The following is a 21,272-nucleotide window of genomic DNA, read 5'->3' as shown; positions in this document are numbered from 1 at the left end:
GAAGCATGACATCCTGTTCTGTTTTTTTTTTTTGCAGCCATAAACATAAGACCAGCATTTTCTGTGTCATCGGTCAACCTTGATTCAAGCTCGCAAATGTGGTTGATATGGTGATGTGTGTGTAATCATAAATTACTTCAGACTGAACCTTGGATAGGTCAATATTCAAATGCTGTAATGCTGCTCACTTTTGTGTTTCAGCAATTTAAGACGTACTCACCCTAATTTGTACCATGCCTGAGCACAGTTGAATCCCTCCCCACTACCCCGCTGGCTTTCTGTCATACTACACGACAGATTCCAGGTCAGAGCAGATTTATATCATTGTGACATGACTTTTTTTTTTTTTTTTTTTTTTTTTTTTAAGAAAGCGCACTACGGCCTTCAAACTGAACTGAATGAGATTAATTCTATATGGGAAGGTGAAGTAATATTATATCCGAATAGCACAGGATAAGAGATGGGAGTGGTTACTGGCCAGATGCACTTTCGTCACCTCTCAAATACAAAATGACTAAGACAAAAATACCAGGCCTCTGTGCATTTGTGTCCATGTGCTTTTTCAGAATGGATGTGTCGCAATCAGATTTTATCATCTTGCTTTAATTTATGCATTTTGGATACTTTTGACCTTTTCCGGTGGTTGGGAGGGAGGAAGATTTTATATATACATACATATTTAAATGGACTGCATATATTATAGTGCTTTTCCATCTATATCAGAAGCTCAAAGTCCTTTATAGTAATGTGTCACATTCACCTATTCAAACACACATACACATCGATGTCAGGGTGCTTCCATGCAAGCTCCCCACTACACACGGGGAGCAACTTGGATATTAAGCAGCTTACCCAAGGGACCCTTAGTGATTTTCCAGCCATATATATACAAGACCTCTACTTTTCTAATAGACCTCGTATATATACGAGGTCTATTAGAAAAGTATCCGACCTTATTTAAAAAAAACAAAAAAACATAAGGATTTGAATCACGTGTGCTTGCGTGAGCCAACCTTGAACCTTCATGCGCATGCGTGATTTTTTTCACGTCTGTCGGTTGCATCATTCGCCTGTGAGCAGGCTTTGAGTGAGGAGTGTCCAGGCACATCCACAATTTCTTGGATAATCACTCGACTGAAAAACCACCGACAGCTGTCTGAACGCCATCTCAAAGCCGTCCTGTGAGACCAAAACGGAGGTGGTTTTGTGTCGGTCCAGCAGAGAATCCATCATGACGCGCGAAGCCTCCGCTCGGCTTTCCACAACAAAATCTCTTGTTAAAAGTGAAATCTGCAGGAAAATGGGTGATGTCCAGCTCTTGTGATAACCAGAGAAAGTGCACACGATGGTCACGGATCCACAGAGCGATCCGTTTAGAAATGAAAAGGTCGCTCAGCCTGTCGATGGCAGCTGGAGCGCAGCGCACCCCACAGCTGCTGTGGGCCGTCCTTAAAGCGACAGTAACATCCCTTAATGTCTTTGAAGCCCATAAAATTTTCAACAAAAACCACCTGAATTTCTCGAATGGTGTCCACATGGATGTGCCTCACAGTTTCTAAAAAAAATTTGATCAAGTAAAGCAGCAGTCTCTCAGCCATTTCCCTGACAATGAAAATCTGCCGAGGGGGGTGGACCACTCCTCACTCAAAGCCTGCTCACAGGCGAATGACGCAACCGACAGGCGTGAGAAAAATCACGCATGTGCATGAAGGTTCAAGGTTGGCTCACACAAGCACACGTGATTCAAATCACGTGGGTAGACTAGGGTAGACTGAAAAGTTCTAAGGCTCACCAAGAAGGAGAAATGCCATTTCAAAAAACTTGGCATGCATTAATTTCAACTCTTCAGATGACTGTGTTATTTTCTTCCAGGTTGTGAGGTAGTTTGTGTTGGGAAAGTGTAGGTACACGGACCCACAACAGGGGGCGCAAATGAACGGACAATGGAATAGGTCAAATAACAACACTTTACTGTTGTGAATGTGCACAACAAATACAACAGATTGCAACAATAGACAATAGTCAATTCACAAGGTGTCGTGTGGGCAGGCTTGAAGATAGGAGACGCCTGTCCAAAGCAGAACCGGAACCACACGATTTCCTCCGCCACCAGACCCCGGGAATACTGGAGCCGGCAAGTCCCGAACTCCCAGGTGGCCACTGCCTCCGCGTGTCGGATCTGGTACTGCTGGCGAGGAACAAAAAGCAAGTGAATGAGGATGCGTTTGCACCCAGGAATCAGCACGGCAGGAAAGCTACCTCCACCTCTCGTTGGAAAAACAGTCCAAAAGATAATGCACAAAAGTCACAAAGGATATTGTCAAGCAGACAGCTGAGGTACGTTACCTTCCAGGTAGAACGATATCTCGGCAAAGAGGTGGAGACGTTGTCCTGCTGATATACTCCTGCCGATCAGATGATTGGTAACAGCTGTTGCAGGTGATGCGTGACAGCTGTCACCCTGGCTGCTCCTGTGAGGCGGCTGCGCCCTCTGGTGCCTGGAGCCCGCACTCCAGACAGGGCGCCCTCTGGTGGTGGGCCAGCAGTACCTCCTCTCTGGCGGCCCACACAACAGTTTGTGGTTCATAGCCAAGTTTGAAAGTTTGTGGTAGAGGGAAACGGCAAAAATGGACAAAATCTGGCATTGCGGTGTGATTAAGTACCTGCATAAGAAGGGGTTAAAGCCCAAGGACATTCATGCAGATATGGTTGCTACATTAGGGGATGAAGCTCCCTCCATATCTACAGTGCAGAAGTGGGCAGCTGAATTTAAGAGGGGCAGAGAGAGCCTTGAATACGACCCAAGGTCTGGGCGGCCTGCAACAGCCATAACCCAGAAAAACATTGACCTTGTTCATGAAATGGTGATGGACGACAGACGATCGACGATTAATCAGCTAGCAGATGCTGTGGGAATATCCCGTGAGAGAACTGAACACATTCTGCATGAAGAACTTGGAATGTCAAAGGTGTCAGCTCAGTGGGTGCCACGTCTTCTGACGCCTGATCAGAAACACACGAGGATAGTCATGTCGAAGGCAAACTTGGCGCAATTTGAAGAGGATCCAGCCAATTACATGGAATGTTTTCTTACCCAGGATGAGTGCTGGGTTCACCACTTTAAACCAGAGACAAAAAACAATCAATGCAGTGGAAACACCCAAGGTCACCACCTCCAAAGAAGGCCAAGGTCGTTTCATCTGCGGGGAAGGTCATGGTTTCAGTTTTCTGGGATGCCAAGGGCATTGTGTTCGCAGACTATCTTGAAAAGGGACAAACCATAAATGGACAGTACTATTCTAACCTACTGAGACAGTTACATGAGGCTATCAAAAAGAAGCAACCAGGAAAGCTGACGAAAGGGGTGCTGTTCCATCAAGACAATGCCCCAGCTCACAAGTCAACAGTGGCCATGGCCACTATCCACGAGTGTGGATTCGAACTGGTAGATCACCCACCATACTCCCCTGACTTGGCACCCTCGGACTTTCATCTGTTCCCAAACCTGAAAAAAACTTGGCTGGGAAGCACTATCAGAGCAATGATGAGGTGATGGCTGCCGTTGAGGACTATTTTGACTCTCAAGGTGAAATGCCAAGGGAATCAAAGCACTCAAGCACCGCTGGAAGAAGTGTGTGGAGTTACAGGGAGACTATGTAGAAAAATAACCCTGAATTTGTTAAATTCGACAACTGCATCATAGTCAGCCTTAGAACCTTTCAGCCTACCCTCGTATATATATATATATATATATATATATATATATATATATATATATATATATATATACACACACACACTCAACAAAAATATAAACGCAACACTTTTGGTTTTGCTCCCATTTGTATGAGATGAACTCAAAGATCTAAAACTTTTTCCACATACACAATATCACCATTTCCCTCAAATATTGTTCACAAACCAGTCTAAATCTGTGATAGTGAGCACTACTCCTTTCTTGAGATAATCCATCCCACCTCACAGGTGTGCCATATCAAGATGCTGATTAGACACCATGACACCATTCGCATAGAGTTGATCGGGTTGTCAATTGTGGCCTGTGGAATGTTGGTTCACTCCTCTTCAATGGCTGTGCGAAGTTGCTGGATATTGGCAGGAACTGGTACACGCTGTTGTATACGCCGGTCCAGAGCATCCCAAACATGCTCAATGGGTGACATGTCCGGTGAGTATGCCGGCCATGCAAGAACTGGGACATTTTCAGCTTCCAAGAATTGTGTACAGATCCTTGCAACATGGGGCCGTGCATTATACTGCTGCAACATGAGGTGATGTTCTTGGATGGCACAACAATGGGCCTCAGGATCTCGTCACGGTATCTCTGTGCATTCAAAATGCCATCAATAAAATGCACCTGTGTTCTTCGTCCATAACAGATGCCTGCCCATACCATAACCCCACCGCCACCATGGGCCACTCAATCCACAACACTGACATCAGAAAACCGCTCACCCACATGATGCCATACACGCTGTCTGCCATCTGCCCTGAACAGTGTGAACCGGGATTCATCCGTGAAGAGGACACCTCTCCAACGTGCCAAACGCCAGCGAATGTGAGCATTTGCCCACTCAAGTCAGTTACGACGACGAACTGGAGTCAGGTCGAGACCCCGATGAGGACGACGAGCATGCAGATGAGCTTCCCTTTCTGACGGTTTGTGCAGAAATTCTTTGGTTATGCAAACCGATTGTTTCAGCAGCTGTCCGAGTGGCTGGTCTCAGACGAACTTGGAGGTGAACATGCTGGATGTGGAGGTCCTGGGCTGGTGTGGTTACACGTGGTCTGCGGTTGTGAGGCTGGTTGGATGTACTGCCAAATTCTCTGAAACGCCTTTGGAGACGGCTTATGGTAGAGAAATGAACATTCAATACACGAGCAACAGCTCTGGTTGACATTCCTACTGTCAGCATGCCAATTGCACGCTCCCTCAAATCTTGCGACATCTGTGGCATTGTGCTGTGTGATAAAACTGCACCTTTCAGAGTGGCCTTTTATTGTGGGCAGTCTAAGGCACACCTATGCACTAATCATGGTGTCTAATCAGCATCTTGATATGGCACACCTGTGAGGTGGGATGGATTATCTCAGCAAAGGAGAAGTGCTCACTATCACTGATTCAGACTGGTTTGTGAACAATATTTGAGGGAAATGGTGATATTGTGTATGAGGAAAAAGTTTTAGATCTTTGAGTTCATCTCATACAAAATGGGAGCAAAACCAAAAGTGTTGCGTTTATATTTTTGTTGTGTGTGTATATATATATATATATATATTAGTGGTGGGCACACTTCCGATAATCCGATAACAGATAATTATCAAAGATAATGTTTTCATTATCGGATTATCTTTTTAGATAACTTTAAAAACCATTATTGGACTAATTATCTTCCAATGAATTGTCGTCTGGTAACTTTTAGACCGATAACATAGTAAACCAAGCTGAACAGCAGCAAACATTTTTAAAATTTAAAATCAGTTGAGACCTACCTGTTGAAAGTTTCCTAAGAGATGTATAGTTCTACCCTCTGCAAACAGAAGCGAGCTAATTTCAGGAGAAACCACTCTACACTTTGCAGGCAAAGAAGAACTGGTCACAATAAAACAAAAAAAAAATTCTTTAACACCATCCTGATATGCTGGCAATATCACCTAAGTCATCCAGAGGCATACATTTTTAACTTATGGTTCAAATTTTAACCAAACTAATTTTAGACAAGTTATTTAAAATTACTGTCATGCCCGAAGTTTTATAAAGTGAAAACATCAGATATATGTTTTAGTTTTAAAGTAATGTGCTAATTCTTAAGGTTTTGTGAGCACATGCTGTGCCCAGCAGTGCATTATGGGTAATCTCAGTATGTTCACGACAGGACAAATGCATTTCAGACACTCTGTTCAGGCTTCACGGACAACAGCATTAAACTCTAGTGCCTAAAACTCTCGTGAATATATTCCCTGGGTTTACAGACGTTATTGTATTTGCGTTTGTTAAATTCCACGCATCTTAAATCAATGTCGCAGACACAGATTATCTGGAATTTGTTTTGGCAAGTTTTCAAGGCCTCTGCTGCCATCTACTGGCCAGTAGTGTTCATGGCAGTATTCGCCCTAAGTATTAAGTGTCTGGGCACCAGTAGATGGCAGTGTTCTATTTATTTGGACCCCGGTTATATCAGATGGTTGTCAAATCAACTTTTTGGCTTTGCAAGTGGCTTTTTTTTTTTTTACAAATTAAGTTTAAAAACAAAACAACAACAACAGCAAAAAACATTACCAGACAGCTCTGCGGTGTTTGCACAGGCACAGTGCGAGCGGTTGGGTGCTAGTAGCTCTTCAGGAGCAGGACATCCTTACGACGGCCGACCAGAATAATATCAAACAGGTTAGATTTTCATTCAACCATACGATCGTTGATCAGGAGGTAGTCGTGAGATGTTGAACACAGCTTGTTACTCCATGTACACTACACGATGCAGGACGCGCGATTAACCTGAAACTCGGTCTACAAATTTCTCACACAAATGAAAAATCATCTGAAAAAGGGCCAAAACTCGCACAGTGTAAAGCCAACATTTATGTGTCAACACAATATTGAGTGCATGTTTTACAACATCATAAAATGTGCGCACATCATAAAACGTGCGTAGGGGACTAATAAAACGTGCACACATTCTCTCCACATGCAAAACATTTTGCGATGACACTTCCAGGGCTCCATAAAAATGCCTGTTTTTACAAATAAAAAATGGAATATTTTACAAAAGCACATTTATCTGTAAACACCAAGACACAACATACGTCACATTAACGTGTTGGTTTACATAATGAATGACTGAACCAATCAGTGTTTAGCAGAGGCACTTTTACCCAGAATCCTTTGTGATCTGTCTGTGTTTGTTACAAAACCTCAGAATTAGTGCATTATTCAACATTAAAAGATATATGTTATATTTTAACTTTGTACAAATGACAGAATTGACATTAATGGAGTTATTCTATCAGTATTCACACAAAACCATAAGTCAGGATGCCTTTATTTTTCAAGACCGCCGCCTGACCGGAGCATTGTGATTGGTAAAGAGCTGAGCTTTGTGGCTGCTCTCAGGGTGCTTCAGTGCTGTAGCCGTGTAGCTTCCAGAAGAGGGCAGCATGTTCAAACATAGAAGTGCTGACTCATTGTTTGGGTCTTTAGTCACTTTTTATGCTTCCAAAAGCGATCGTGGTGTTTAAACTCAAATTCAGCTTGTTAGCAGTTGCAAATGTACCAGAGATAATACTGGAATTTATCGGTTATTGGTTATCTGTAACTTCAGATACATTTTTGGGTGGTTCATCGGTTTATCTTTATCAAAGATAACTTTTCAGTTATCTGATTATCTGTTATCGAAGTTAATTTTTGGGTTATCTGTGCCCACCACTGTGTGTGTGTGTATATATATATATATATATATATATATATATATATATATATATATATATATACACACGTTGTGTAAAATATAAATAAAAACAAAATACGATTTGCAAATCCTCTTCAACCTATATTCAATTGAATACACCACAAAGATAAGATATTTAATGTTCAAACTGATAAACTTTGTTTTTGTGCAAATATATTCTCGGCAACAACAGACTGGGAAAGTTGATGAATGTTCAAAGAACACCTGTTTGGAACATTCCACAGGTGAACAGGTTAATTGGAAACAGGTGAGTGTCATGATTTGGTATAAATCGAGCATCCCCAAAAGGCTCAGCCATTCACAAGCAAAGATGGGGTGAGGATTACCACTTTTTGAACAACTGACTGAAAAAATAGTCCAACAGTTTAAGAACAATGTGTCTCAATGTTCAATTGCAAGGAATTTAGGGATTCCATCATCTACAGTCCATAATATAATCAGAAGATTCAGAGAATCTGGAGAACTTTCTACACGTAAGGGGCAAGGCAGAAAACCAACATTGAATGCCTGTGACCTTCGATCCCTCAGGAAGCACTGCATTAAAAACCGACATCATTGTGTAAAGGATCTTACTGTATGATCTCAGGAACACTTCAGAAAACCACTGTCAGTTAACACAGTTCGTTGCTACATCTACAAGTGCAAGTTAAAACTCTACCATGCAAAGTGAAAGCCATACATCAACAACATCCAGAAACGCCGCTGCCTTCTCTGGGCCCGAGCTCATTTGAAATGAACAGACGCAAAGTGGAAAAGTGTGCTGTGGTCTGATGAGTCCACATTTCAAATTGTTTTTGGAAATCATGGACGTCGTGTCCTCCGGACAAAAGAGAAAAAGACCATCCAGATTGTTACCAGAACAAAGTTCAAAAGCCAGCATCTGTGATGGTATGGGGGTGTGTTAGTGTCCGTGGCATGGGCAACTTACACATCTGTGATGGCATCATCAATGATGAAAGGTACATCCAGGTTTTGGAGCAACACATGCTGCCATCCAAGCAACATCTTTTTCAGGGACATCCTTGCTTATTTCAGCAAGACAATGCCAAGCCACATTCTACATGTGTTACAACAGCGTGGTTTTGTAGTAAAAGAGTGCGGGTCCATACCTGTCGCCCATTGAAAATGTGTGGCGCATTATGAAACGCAAAATACAACAACGGAGACCACTGAACAACTGAAGTCGTACATCAAGCAAGAATTACATCTACAAAGCTTCAACAATTAGTGTCCTCAGTTCCCAAATGCTTATTGAGTGTTGTTAGAAGGAAAGCTGATGTAACACAGTGGTAAACATACCACTGTCACAGCTTTTTTGAAACGTGCTGCCCATGGCAAAACGTGAAACGTGGCACCCATTTCAAAATGAGCAAATATTTGCACAAAAACAAAGTTTATCAGTTTGAAAATTAAATATCTTGTCTTTGTGGTGTATTCAATTGAATATAGGTTGGAGAGGATTTGCAATTCACTGTATTCTGCTTTTATTTACATTTTACACAGTATTCCAACTTCCATTGGAATTTGGGTTGTAATAAACGGAGAATGGGGTTATGTGCAGCCTTGAAACTGGGATACTCTGTTTAGGAAGCAAGCGCATTAACTGCTTGTGCCACCATTCTCTCATAAGGAGTGAATTAATCTGAAAATGTAATGAACTGCATAAATTATTTTATCTTATTGATATATAGCCTGCTCAGTTCTAAACATACTTTCTAAAAAATACAGTAAAAATATCTTAATATGGTAATATGATATACAATTTTCAGAGTTGTTCCTACTGTGCAACAGCACCATGGTGCAAACAGTAAGCATGTTTGTTTCCCAACAGAAATATCCCAGGTTCAAGGCTACCCAAGACCCATTCTCCTTAGACAGCTGAAGAAACCAGATCAACATGTGGATCCCATGTTAAACCACCTGTTGTGGCCCTAAGCAAAATGGGAGCAGCATAACAAAATCTCAGTGAATGGTGGAAAAATAGTTTAAAAACAGAATGATAATGCTAATTTAACAACAACAACAAAAAGTTGTATTTACTGGTCTAAAATGTATATTACAATAACTTTACACTGTAAAATTTATACCCCCTCACACACAGCCGGAGTCACGCAGAATGGCGTTGGAATTATGAATCGGCGCACATCCAAAAAGTGTTGGATTTTAGTTCCAAATGTTCTAACAGCGATCTGCAAAAGTCCACACAGTTGGTCAAAATAGGCTGGCAGCCCCAAGTGTGATGCACATGTTCAAAACTCTCTGGGCACCGTCAAGATGGGACACCTATCCGACGGCAATCCATGTATAATCTGATGACCATCTGACCACAATTTACATATTGCAATGGTGGAAAAACAGGATCCGAAACGATTTGAGCGCATATGAGGGAGCCTCGACATGGATCTGGCACAACAAATCCTGCTGGTATGACCTGCACATGCCATGTATAATAATGTCCCACCTCCACCGAGTGCAAAGGACCTGTTGAAATGTATGTGGCATGCTTCATCATGATAATAATTATGAATTACTATCATATACAGTGAATGTGAACAGGGGCTATCAAACCAAAACTCCGTGCACTACTGCGCACATGCAGCCGCTAATCTGAACAAGATGTTATATAGACAATAGACCTTACAGTACAGATATTTGTCCATTCCTTCCCATGGGCAACGTAAATAACGTGAGCTGTTGTTTCCATCATATGTGTATATAATATGGGCAGCTGCGCTTCTCCATGGTGCACAGTAACGCGTCATTGCACGCATCAGACTCAGAGCTGAATGGATCTCACACTGTAATAAATGATCACCTTCTAACTCTGTAGGAGATATGACATGGAACTGTAGTGCCAGGCCGTGACACCATTAATAAACATGAATCTCACCTCCAGCAGCAGGCCAGGAGTGTTTCACAGTGCGGACGTTGACATGAAGCCAGGACAATAGTCTGTGGTTAAAATCCTCTCACCCAAAATTAAAAAAAAAATAATCCCATGTGATAATCCAACCATCGTGGTGTCTAGAGTTGTGTTGTGGTCCTGAAGTAAGCAAACAAGAAAAAAGAAAGTTGCCTGGAAAGGCTCTACGTGACGCAGAGGACTGCATGGCCAACTGCTAGCAAACTTTGAGCGAAGCTGTCCAGTGGCATGCGCACACATGTGCGCCTCGTGCACGCTTAGTGGCCCATGCAGTATTATGCATACATACACACACACACACACACACACACACACACACACACACACACTGCTGAGTGATAATTGCAGCCCCACTTGTGTGCTCCGTGCACACACGTGCACACACGAGCACTCCTGTCCCGTGTTTGCCATCCAGACGTTTGGACATCGGACAGTCTACAGCATCTTTTATGGCCGTCTGACAGGACATGGTTCCTCCACATTCTTGCTATGTGTGACGGGGGCTTTACAGGTTGCTATGTAAAGGTATTTCTCATGGAATTATTCTGGCAGCCACAGCTGCTGTTTCTTACCTTACACACAACATTTTTTTTTTTTTGGTTTTGGTGAAAAAACTGCACAGAGCAGAGGCACTGAGATAAACATGATCACTCTATTTCAAAGTCTTCAGCTATAACGTGTGAACAAATTAATACAGAAATTATATGAAAATATAACTCAAGTATGGATGTCAGACCTCTGCTGCTGGCAGGATGACAGTCTCCAAAATGCTTTGAGTGCCTCCATGCTTGAGATAAACCATGAAAAACCTTTATACAGGATATTACTAACTTTACTGTTCACAGGGGATTACTATAAACTGAGGAAATACAGGTCTACAGACTGTTTTATAGAAGGTAAAAAGTGTCAAAATCTTTATTAACTAGGGTTCACGCAGTCTGCAAACATGACCATCATGGCACATTTGGACATGACAAAAATCAATGAGGAACTCTGGCAATACGAGGGAGGGCATTTCAAAACTCACTGAGACAGCCTCGCCCAGAAACAAAAGGCTCAAGATGTGGCCTTCTTCCGCAAAGTGATGAACACTGTTGGACCAAGTGCACTGATATAAAGGGAGACTCTACTGAAAAATAATGCAAGAACAATATTTCCCCCTGGGCGAGGCTCAGAATTTTTTGAAGTCCTCTTATGGTTACACCACCTCTCCTCCCCTCATAAAGCTAGTCCCGTCTGAATAAATGATCCAATTAGGGATTTATCAATCAATCAATCGTGTTGCATTCAGAACTAGATTTTTATGGAGGCAGTGGCTTTGTTCGAATACAATAATTCATGGTCATCAATAGGGTAAGAAACCTGATTTTAACCAAAATGTTGTTAAATGAATTGAAGACTGTACTATGCAAGTAGTAATAATAACATTAGAAGGTACTGTTACACTGAACAGTCACGTCAGTGATGTGATGTCTGAAATCCATGCTCCGGCATGGTTAGCACTCACACTACATGTGTACCGTGCCAATGTGAAACTGCACCATATCGTGCCAACCTCAGCACAGTTAAACATACTGTGCCCAGGCACGGTAAAGAGCATTCGCACTACTCAAACGAAATGGACTTTGAGGGTCAAATGTGCTTGGGTATGATACGACTCACCTAGTGTGAGTATGCCTTCAATGTTGTTCATTTGCAAGCATTTACATAATGTGATGTTAATTTCAAACTATTTAAACTACTTGTTTGACTGTTGCGCACACTCTGTCATGCCAGTTCATTAGTTATAGAGTTGCTGTATGACTTCTTAACGTTTGCTGGCTCAAGCAAGCGTTGGACTACAGGTAACAGCCCTGATTGGTACAACTAGCTACACAGGACAACAAAAGGTCCCCTTATTTTCACCAATGCCACAAAAAATACAAAGAAGCCACTGCATAAAAGATGTAATGCTTCTGCATCAAAGACCTTTGCTATTCACAGTTACTCTTCTTTTATACTTAAAATATTCATGAACAACAGAGAATGCAGAAACATTGTTTTAACTTGCATTTAACTTACTTAAAATTTCTACGTGTGCTAAAGCGCAATATTGATGGTAAACTATAGTGCAAAGCAAACAGGCTCATACAAGTAGCATTTAAAATGAAATGCTTATAAAATCAAAATCTGTACTCTGCAGAGGAAAATGTCAAATTCCTTTGTTCAGCGACATCTGTTTACCAAAGCCAACTTACACTATGCCACCCACCCCTCCCTTTGCCCACCCCCATAACCAACCCCCCACCCCCTCCCATGTATGCCTGGCCATGTTGTACCCACTACGTGCAGTGCACTTGGACCTTAACGTATGACAACTGAACTGTATGATGAAACCCGGTTCTGAATGATGTACTAAAATTAAGTATATGTGTACTAAACTGTCAAATTATCACGTGTGTAAAATTACAGCTTTCAATGTGTTGTGTTCTACATTGGCGTTCACTGTAGTCTATCATTTCACTATGTGAGTGGAGAAAGGGATAAGCCCTGGTCCCACCAAATACTGAATGATGAATAATGAGCCACGTCGCATTTTTGTTTGGTATGAGTCCAGTTATTCAACAAACGTGGGAGAATAGTGGCTATTAGAGGCTATTAAAGGCAGAATATTCGGCTAATGAGGCTCATCTCTGAGTGTGGCGCTAATTTCAAAAAGTTCAAAATTTTGCAAAAAAAACAGGGTGGGGCAGGTTGTGTTCTAGGTACTATGAGGATGTTAGAGGCATGTTAGCGGTGAGGACGAGGCTGTTATAAGCCCATTATCTGAGTACCTCGCAGCTACGAGGATAGGACAGGCTATTTTGGACTGGCTATTTTGACTCCACCCTCTCGCACACTTCTTGTAACAATTCCACCTGCTTTGTGCGCCAGACGCTCTATATAAAATAATTATTTTGTAGTTGATTAATCATTTTCTGTTACAGTTTGGCTGTTGAAAACATCACTAATCCAGTGGTGGCTGGCCCATAGGGGGCGCCACCCTCCCAGATGTGGAGGGGAAAAATTATTATAAATTTTTATATATATTTTATGAAATATTTTTTTTTTTAAGTATTATCGATGTCAGTTTTACGTAATAGTATGTGCCTACATGTAATCTGAATTAAACAACATTTCCACCAACTGACTCTCATTCAACAGTGCATTTCCACCAACAGAAACAGAGAACATATCATTTCTCGGCCTGGGCACTCACTCATCTGCCCATGAAGTGCAGTGAAATGACCAATTGTGTATGCTGCTAAGCAGATTAATAAATATTTGGCCAACCAGCATCGCAAATTTAATGGCTTGTGGGTGCCAGAACTGGCGCCCATGGGGCCAATTGTGTGTGGTTGCAAAGGAAATATAATAAATTTTTGGCCAATCAGCATCGTCAAATTTAATGGCTTGTGTCGCCTGTGGATTTATCAAAGTGCTGCTGTTTTCAGCTGCGGACTGACTCACCTTTGGATCCACTTCAGCTCAGGTGAGCTGATGAGCTGTTAGGATTTATTCCCGAATGTTGCTTCTGGTGTGGAAATGAAAATGAAAATTTAAGATAAAACAAATGAGTGACTTTTTGGTTTGTTTTAGGGGTCAAAGCTGTGATCTTTATTGGTACAGCGGATCAGTTTTAATGGTAATAGGGGAGGCCGGGGCTGTTTGTAAGAATGTTCAGAGCTGCAGCCATGCTGGCATTTTGATTTCAGTTTACACGTAATGAGGATCAGCCCACAGAAGTGAAATATTCTTTGGAGTATTCCATAGTCTAAAACTATATATATATATATATATATATATATATATATATATATATATATATATATATATATATATATATATATATATATATATATATATATATATATAAAGCAGCCTAAAAACTCTAAAATGACAATTTGCATGTTTTTTTTTAAAGAAATTCTAAGTCAGCCACTGAGTACACACAAGACACTTATACATAGTCAGACTAACTCCAGTTTAGCAAAGCATTAATTAAGTGGTTTTGTATACTTAATGTGCTTTGTCCTCTACACTGTTAATTCATTTTAACCAATTTAAAGATTTTGGTGTTATTAGTTAGCCGTATTATTTAATTTAACTTATTCTGCCTTCTTTATTTTGCCTCCATTCCACTCAGTAATGTTCATGCAAATTATTACCTTAATTCTCTCTCTCTCTTTCTCTCGCTCTCACACTCACACATACACTCCCTCTCTCACTCAGTCTCTCTCTTTCTCAGCCTCTCTTTTTTTGGAGGGTGGTGTGAACATTGTAGTTTGTACATAATGTTCTTTTGTCACTTGAGGAATTTTTCCAAATTTTGAAAGAGTCTAAATTTGGTGACATTTTCTATTCTGTTAAGGGGTGTCACTATGAACTCCAGGATCTGTTTGGCTAAAGATAATGGCAGTGCAGTACAGTTTGGTGTACTATGTGTGTAATTGGTGTCAAACAGTGAAATTTTCCTTGCTCAAGAACTTGAGTGTTGTATTGTATTTGATACTGTTCCCTTCCAAAGTATAAATGAGGCCTAATACAGCTGTAAATTGTTAAATGTATCTGTGAAACAGCTGATTTTGAGAAGGACATAAAATGATTATTGTGGAATTGCAGTAATGTTCCGACTGTTCATTTGAATGCCTGTACTGGACAAGGCAAGGAAATCTATTGGCACAGCAGCCCCAACAAGACTTTTTTTCACCAGCCGCCACTGCTCTAATTGCTTCTGGAATCACAGAGGACCGTTTCATCTGGAGCTTTTTTCTCTTTCTCTCTCCTGCGCTGCATGAGGTGGAGGTGTTTGGAACAGTCTAAAAGGTAATTATTTGTAATGTTTACATTGTAATGGCTTGGTAAAACAGTTGCATATTCATTCCTTCTTATGAGCAGCTGTAAAAGTATGTTTATGATAGATTTAACATCTCGTTCTAATTGATCAGATGAGATGCGCTGTTTGCACCGTATGAGCTGACGCAATCACTCGCACTCACTCACAGTGTTTTTTTAATTGTTTGCACAATGTTCACATATGTGGCTCATTATTCGATTAATCACTGAAATTTCTGACAAATCCATGCATAGCTCATTATTCATGGCTTTATTATTCGGTGGGACCAAAGCTATACTGGTTAGCAGCATTCCATTAATAAATATGTACATTATGCAAATGCAAAGGATTACATGGAGAAATGGTGAGCGTGAGACAGAAAGAAAGACAAATGTGATTATATAAACGGGGAGTGACATTATGATTAATTTAAATGCCAATATTAACATTTTAAGTTTCATTGAGAACCAATTTTATTGTGAATTTTAATAGCTTGCAAGGTCATTAATAATACTTGCAAAAATGATCTTCAGTGTTTCTGTTTGAGATTTTTTTTTTTTTTCTCAACATTTTTCTGCATATACTTAACAGAAGTTGGATGATGATGTAATCAAAGTGCTTAGCTCTGGTTTCCATGGCATGAAGCAGACAAGACAGGATGTCAGTCAACCACGTTACATTTCAAGCAAGGCCGGCACCCATTTACAGCTTGGTGGACTGAGACAAAGCAGACTAAGTGTCTTGTCCAAGGACACAAAAAGGTTGCACATGCAGGATTCAATCCCAGGTCTACATATTGGCTGGCCAGCTCTTTATCTATGGAGCTACCTGCTCTGCCCATCCAATATTAATATTTTGAAACATGAATGACATGAAATATAACAAAAAAATAACAAAATATGAAATGTCCATCATATTTTACATTACTCTAAATTGACTCAACTGTGGCTCTTAGAATTGAGTTAAAAATTAGAAATCTTTAATTAGTTATTTTATTTTATTTCACTTTGCATAGTTTATTGAAAAGAAGGGCCTGACTGAGAAGGCCCCATCATATGGAGAAAATGGCCCATTACTTCAGGCACTGAGGAGCAATTAACCAATATCACCCTTTTGAAATATGAATCACTGCATGACAGACAGTCATGTTTTCCAGTCAGAAGAGTTGTGTTCCTTCTTCCTCAAATCATCAGGCAGAGTTTTTCCTTACCACTGTCGCCTGTGTGCTTGCTCTAGGGGTTGGTAAGGTTAGACCTTACTTGTGTGAAGCGCCTAGAGGCAACTTTGTTGTGATTTGGCGTTATATAAATGTAATAAATTAAATTGTTCCTCACATCCTGAGCATGCTCACCAATCAGATGTGATTAATATGAATATACAGTAAGTAACTGAGCAATATTTCAATGTTCTCTTTAGTAGTAATATTCCATCATGTTTTGCATATACATAGTAAACACTGCACTGAAGCTTGACTTTCAGATATTATATTGCAAATGAAATCACAATTGCAATATGTCAGTAAAATCCCAAAAAGATATTTTCCCCAAATTGTTCATCCGTAATGGAATTATTTGTAAAACCTACCTAATTCACATAAATCTGGATTAACTGGGGAATCTTTGGCTGTATTTAAGGGTCTACCCTTTGAATAATGAGGACCCTTATCAGGAGCTATCTCTAAAAGAGTCATCTTGCCACAAAAAACTGTTAGCTGTCTATTAAACAAAATATAATAAACTTGGGACCATATACACTTTACATCATTGTCGGAAGGATGCACAACTTAACACCCAGAAATTAACAAACGTTTCTTCCAGAGGTTCAACAGAATCACAGAAGTATCACAACTGCGAAACTCATGTACTTGGAGATGTTGGCTACCTAAAAAGAATGCTGCATCACCACAACCTAAAAGGCTGTTGAAATTTTTTCTCTGGGTGCCTTATTTTAATTCTTTCAATTTTTTTCTATTGTGTTTTTTCCTAAACACAATAAGGCAGAGTCCTAAATACACCCAAACACTGACTAAATTAATATATCAATTAGTCGTTAAAAGGCTTTTACAAATAATTCCATCAATATCTAGAAGCTTTTCAAATGCTACAATCTGCTTCAAGACATCAAGAAGCAAGAGTCATCTTGGCACATATAAATTGTTGCCAATAATCTGAAATAGTGAATAAAGATTAAGTGAATTAACTATTTAAAACTTCATATGTAAATAATGTAGACATTACAACTGACTTACTGTACATACTGTTTGAGCAAATGGAATATGTGCAGTTGTGTTTTTACCAAAGTTGTATGTAAACTTATCTCCATGACTGCACAAACATTTTAAAACCATGACAGTGGAGGCCGGTGAGGCGCTAAGGGCTCATCTCTACTAGGACGCAGCAACAAAAACAACCTCCAAGAAAAGGTGCACCTGTCTGTGAATTTTGGCTTTTTAACCTCAGAAATCTTGAGCTCACAGAATGAACAATAAAAATTGTAAAATTTCCCCAATAGTCTAAAAGTCCTGATTATAAAATCTGTCCAGGTCAAAATTCTTGTTAACTGCAAATATTTTTGATTTTTTTTTTTTTTTCTTCACTTAGTGAGAAGTGGAATTGTTAGCATGACCAATAGGAAACAATACAGTTGTCTGGGAAACACTGTATTAGTTATTATTGTGACAGTTATTATAATGACCATACTTATTGTTGGTATTATTGATGTTAATATTCCAAAAATAAATCTGTATTTGATCAGGTCTACTTTTAAGTGGTAACAACTAATTGGAAAAACAAATTAATTTTTACCTGTAGAGTTGTGGTGAAAATTAAAAGTGTGAACAGAATAAAATGTGGAACTGTATCGTTCTTGTTAAAATTCTTAAACTATTTAATAAAAATCTGGACTAGGGCTTTTCAGAAGCTTCAAATTATGCAATTAACAAAGTAACATATACACATATACATACAGCAGATAGTAAGACAAAGAGAGAGAGAGAGAGAGCAATAGAGCAAGAGATGAGAAAGATGTGATCGTGGAATAATGTTCAGATAATGAGGTCACTTGATGCATCGAGAGCTACCGCTCCAGTATGTTCCTGGTTCCCAGCCCCTGCTCGCCCATTACCAGTTCTGACTGTCGCACCTCAAAGGACATCTCATCCTCAGCATTTTCCATCATTTCCTCTCCCCCTTCTTCTTCCTCACCAATATGGCAACTCTAAAAAAAACACAGAAAAGACAAAGCCATGAGAATGTCAAGTGTCTTTTATGAATTTCAAACCAGAACAACCAGCCACATGACAGGACTTACCTTTGCCATAATATCTGCATATGCCATATAAAGATGATCTGTATCAAGTTTACTGTAATGAGGACAAGAAAAGATGAGGGCAAATGACAAGAAACAAATTTATTAGTGATGAAAAAGAAATTACAGGAAAAGCACGAAAAAGAGTGCATTTATACCAAAATAAATAAAAAATAAAACAGAATTCAGAATGTTCCAACCTCTTTTCTGTTAAAGCAGTACGGCTGAAATGTAGGATAAGCTGGTGGAGGGGATCTGGCTTTGATTCTTTCTCCTCCTCCTCATCGCCTTCTTCTTGCTCCATTGCTTTCTAGGATGCACAGAAGAAGGGGGTGGGGGGGGGATAACAGTACTTAATAATGAAACATTCTACTTGTACTGGGAAAGGAATTTTCAAATTCCTTACATTAATCTTGTTGCAATGCAAATTACAATGACAATAAAGGCAATTCTGATTCTGATTAAGAGCCAAAGAAATCGCCAACTGAAGTAGGAGTTTCATCTGAGAAAATTCGACACCATTTCTGAACTCCAAGTTGGATCTATCCTTATTTTCAACAAGTGAAGAGTAATAATACTTTCAATTTAATGTTATGTTCTATTTAATTATTGGTTAAACTTAAAAAGTACCTGATAATTTGTTCTAGCAATGTGGAAAGAGTTAAAGTATCAGGACATGCATGGTCACCCATACAGCTAAGAGTAGCTAAACTTGTCAGTGAGTTAGCTAACAAGCTAACCAGTACAACAATAACTGTAAAGGTTAGTTACTGTTAGGATGTTTTAACATTTAATGCAGTTTGAAGAAACAGTTATTAAAGTTATTATTTTTAAAATACAAGTCATTTATTAAATTTGAAACAGCAAAACCATGTCACCACCCAGGTTTATTTTAATTCCCAGTTCCGACTGTTCAGCCAAAAAGCCAGACACTAACGGACAAGTCATCGATCATCCTGTCTTCAAAGGAATAACCCTCAGTGTGAATCCAGTTTCGTTTGTATCCTTCAAGGAACATGTTTGACGCTCTGTGCCTGCAAAGAAAAGAAAAAAAAATTATACATCATGATTATTTATCCCTATACAGTAGAGATCAGTCCCATTAAAGAGTGATGTTGCTTTTTCACCGTGGAATGTTGTATAGTGGTGTCATCCTAAAGCAAGCTACCACAGCCCTGCGTCTCTGTTTGGACAACAGTTTGTGCCACACCATCTTCTTGGATTTAAAGGGATGTTCTGTCTAATAAAGAGATGGCGGAGAAAGTAATGATGTCAAGGTAACACTGCAAAAGAGAGTTTGCTTTTTCATATAGTAGAAGGAAATCCCATTAAACAAGTCAAAGCTTCTGTTTTTATTATTCCACATAATTCCACAGATTTTGGTATTTAGAATACTGATTTACTAAGATTCAAGATAACAAGTGCTAAATTGCGTGGGCAATCCAAACTTTTGTGCGTTGGAGTAGAGACAGTTTTTGATTTACTAAGACTAATTGTGCAGTTGATAACAGGTAATGTGACGTACAGATTTGAGAGAGATTAGATTAGATAGAACTTTATTGATCCCTTGGGAAGACTCCCTCAGGGAAATTGAGGTTCCAGCAGCATTGTATAACAGCACACAGGCTACGAAGCACACAAGAGTATCTAATGGACATAAGCAGCAAATGAAATTCAATCAGTCACTCACCGGTATGTGAGTGACTGACTGAGCATTGTTCACACACTGGTAATTCTGAACAAAATAATACAAAAAAAAAAAAATAGACTGATTATCCCAATTCTCTGTAAAAGGCTGAGTCAACCCTGCAATAGATGCAGTTACAACTTGGGCCAAATCCAGGTAAGGATGTATTTGAACCTTGCAGATGATGGCATTCTGCTGATTGTCAAAGCTTGTCAGTGTCGCTTTGATCACTCACCAATTCGAGGTGATAAAGGACAGCAGAAACCTCCTGTACTCTCTTCACTACTTTCACTGGGGCATCAGCATCTTCGGCTTTTCCTGCCATCTCCTTGTACAGAGCCATCTGCCAGCGCATTGACGGGTTGTCCACCTTTCCACAGCACAATCATGGACACAGGACAAAATGTCATAAATGTGAAGTGAAGTGACTGATGTGAGTGGCTATAAAAACATATCCAAGCACTTTTAAGTAGATATTACACTAAAAAAGCAAGATATTTCAGGAACAATTTCAGGAACAATACCTTGCCCTGAAGATGAAGGTTATTCTGTAAGAACTCTCTGACTTCTTCATCAGTATCTCTCTGTAAGGTAAACATCCCTTTTTTTAATCCATAAATTAGATGTAAGAAATATATTGGTAATTGTTTGATACATATGGAAAATGCCTTTAAAAAAAATGGAATCATGCACATTTAAACTCCTAAGACCTACCAAAGAGTATCGGAATTTGGCCAAGTTGATGAGCTCTTGATCGGCGGGGGAGCACATGTTGAGGCCAATGGGGAGCATCTTTTTCAAAGCCGCCACAATAAGTGAAGTCTGTACAGAGTAGCGGTCTCCTCGTCTCTTCTTTTTGGTACGTTCTGTATCTGAGCCTCCACCCTAAGAAAAAAGCAGAGTTAACCAAAAGCAGTCACAGTATCTTGTGAACTGCCAATCAGAATCAGAATCAAATTTATTGCCAAGTAAGTTCTCACATACAAGGAATTTGATCTGGTGTCATTGGTGCATAAA

General features: G+C 39.8%; 1 protein-coding gene across 1 annotated transcript in view; it reads right to left on the bottom strand.

The window, feature by feature from the left end:
* LOC117517961 (ryanodine receptor 1-like) overlaps positions 1–21,272 on the bottom strand; it is a 200,213-nt gene that overhangs the window by 36,433 nt on the left and 142,508 nt on the right. The window contains exons 74-81 of the mRNA XM_034179082.1: positions 20,970–21,140; positions 20,780–20,839; positions 20,491–20,625; positions 19,696–19,808; positions 19,506–19,602; positions 18,769–18,878; positions 18,572–18,623; positions 18,404–18,478 (exon numbers count right to left, since the gene is read on the bottom strand). Coding sequence (XP_034034973.1) covers positions 18,404–18,478; positions 18,572–18,623; positions 18,769–18,878; positions 19,506–19,602; positions 19,696–19,808; positions 20,491–20,625; positions 20,780–20,839; positions 20,970–21,140 — 813 coding nt within the window. The remainder of the gene's footprint in view (positions 1–18,403; positions 18,479–18,571; positions 18,624–18,768; positions 18,879–19,505; positions 19,603–19,695; positions 19,809–20,490; positions 20,626–20,779; positions 20,840–20,969; positions 21,141–21,272) is intronic.

Source organism: Thalassophryne amazonica, chromosome 9, assembly GCF_902500255.1.
Source record: "Thalassophryne amazonica chromosome 9, fThaAma1.1, whole genome shotgun sequence".
Classification (NCBI taxonomy): Eukaryota; Metazoa; Chordata; class Actinopteri; order Batrachoidiformes; family Batrachoididae; genus Thalassophryne; species Thalassophryne amazonica.
Note: the sequence above shows the minus strand (reverse complement) of the source record. Positions and strands in the feature narration are given on the sequence as shown.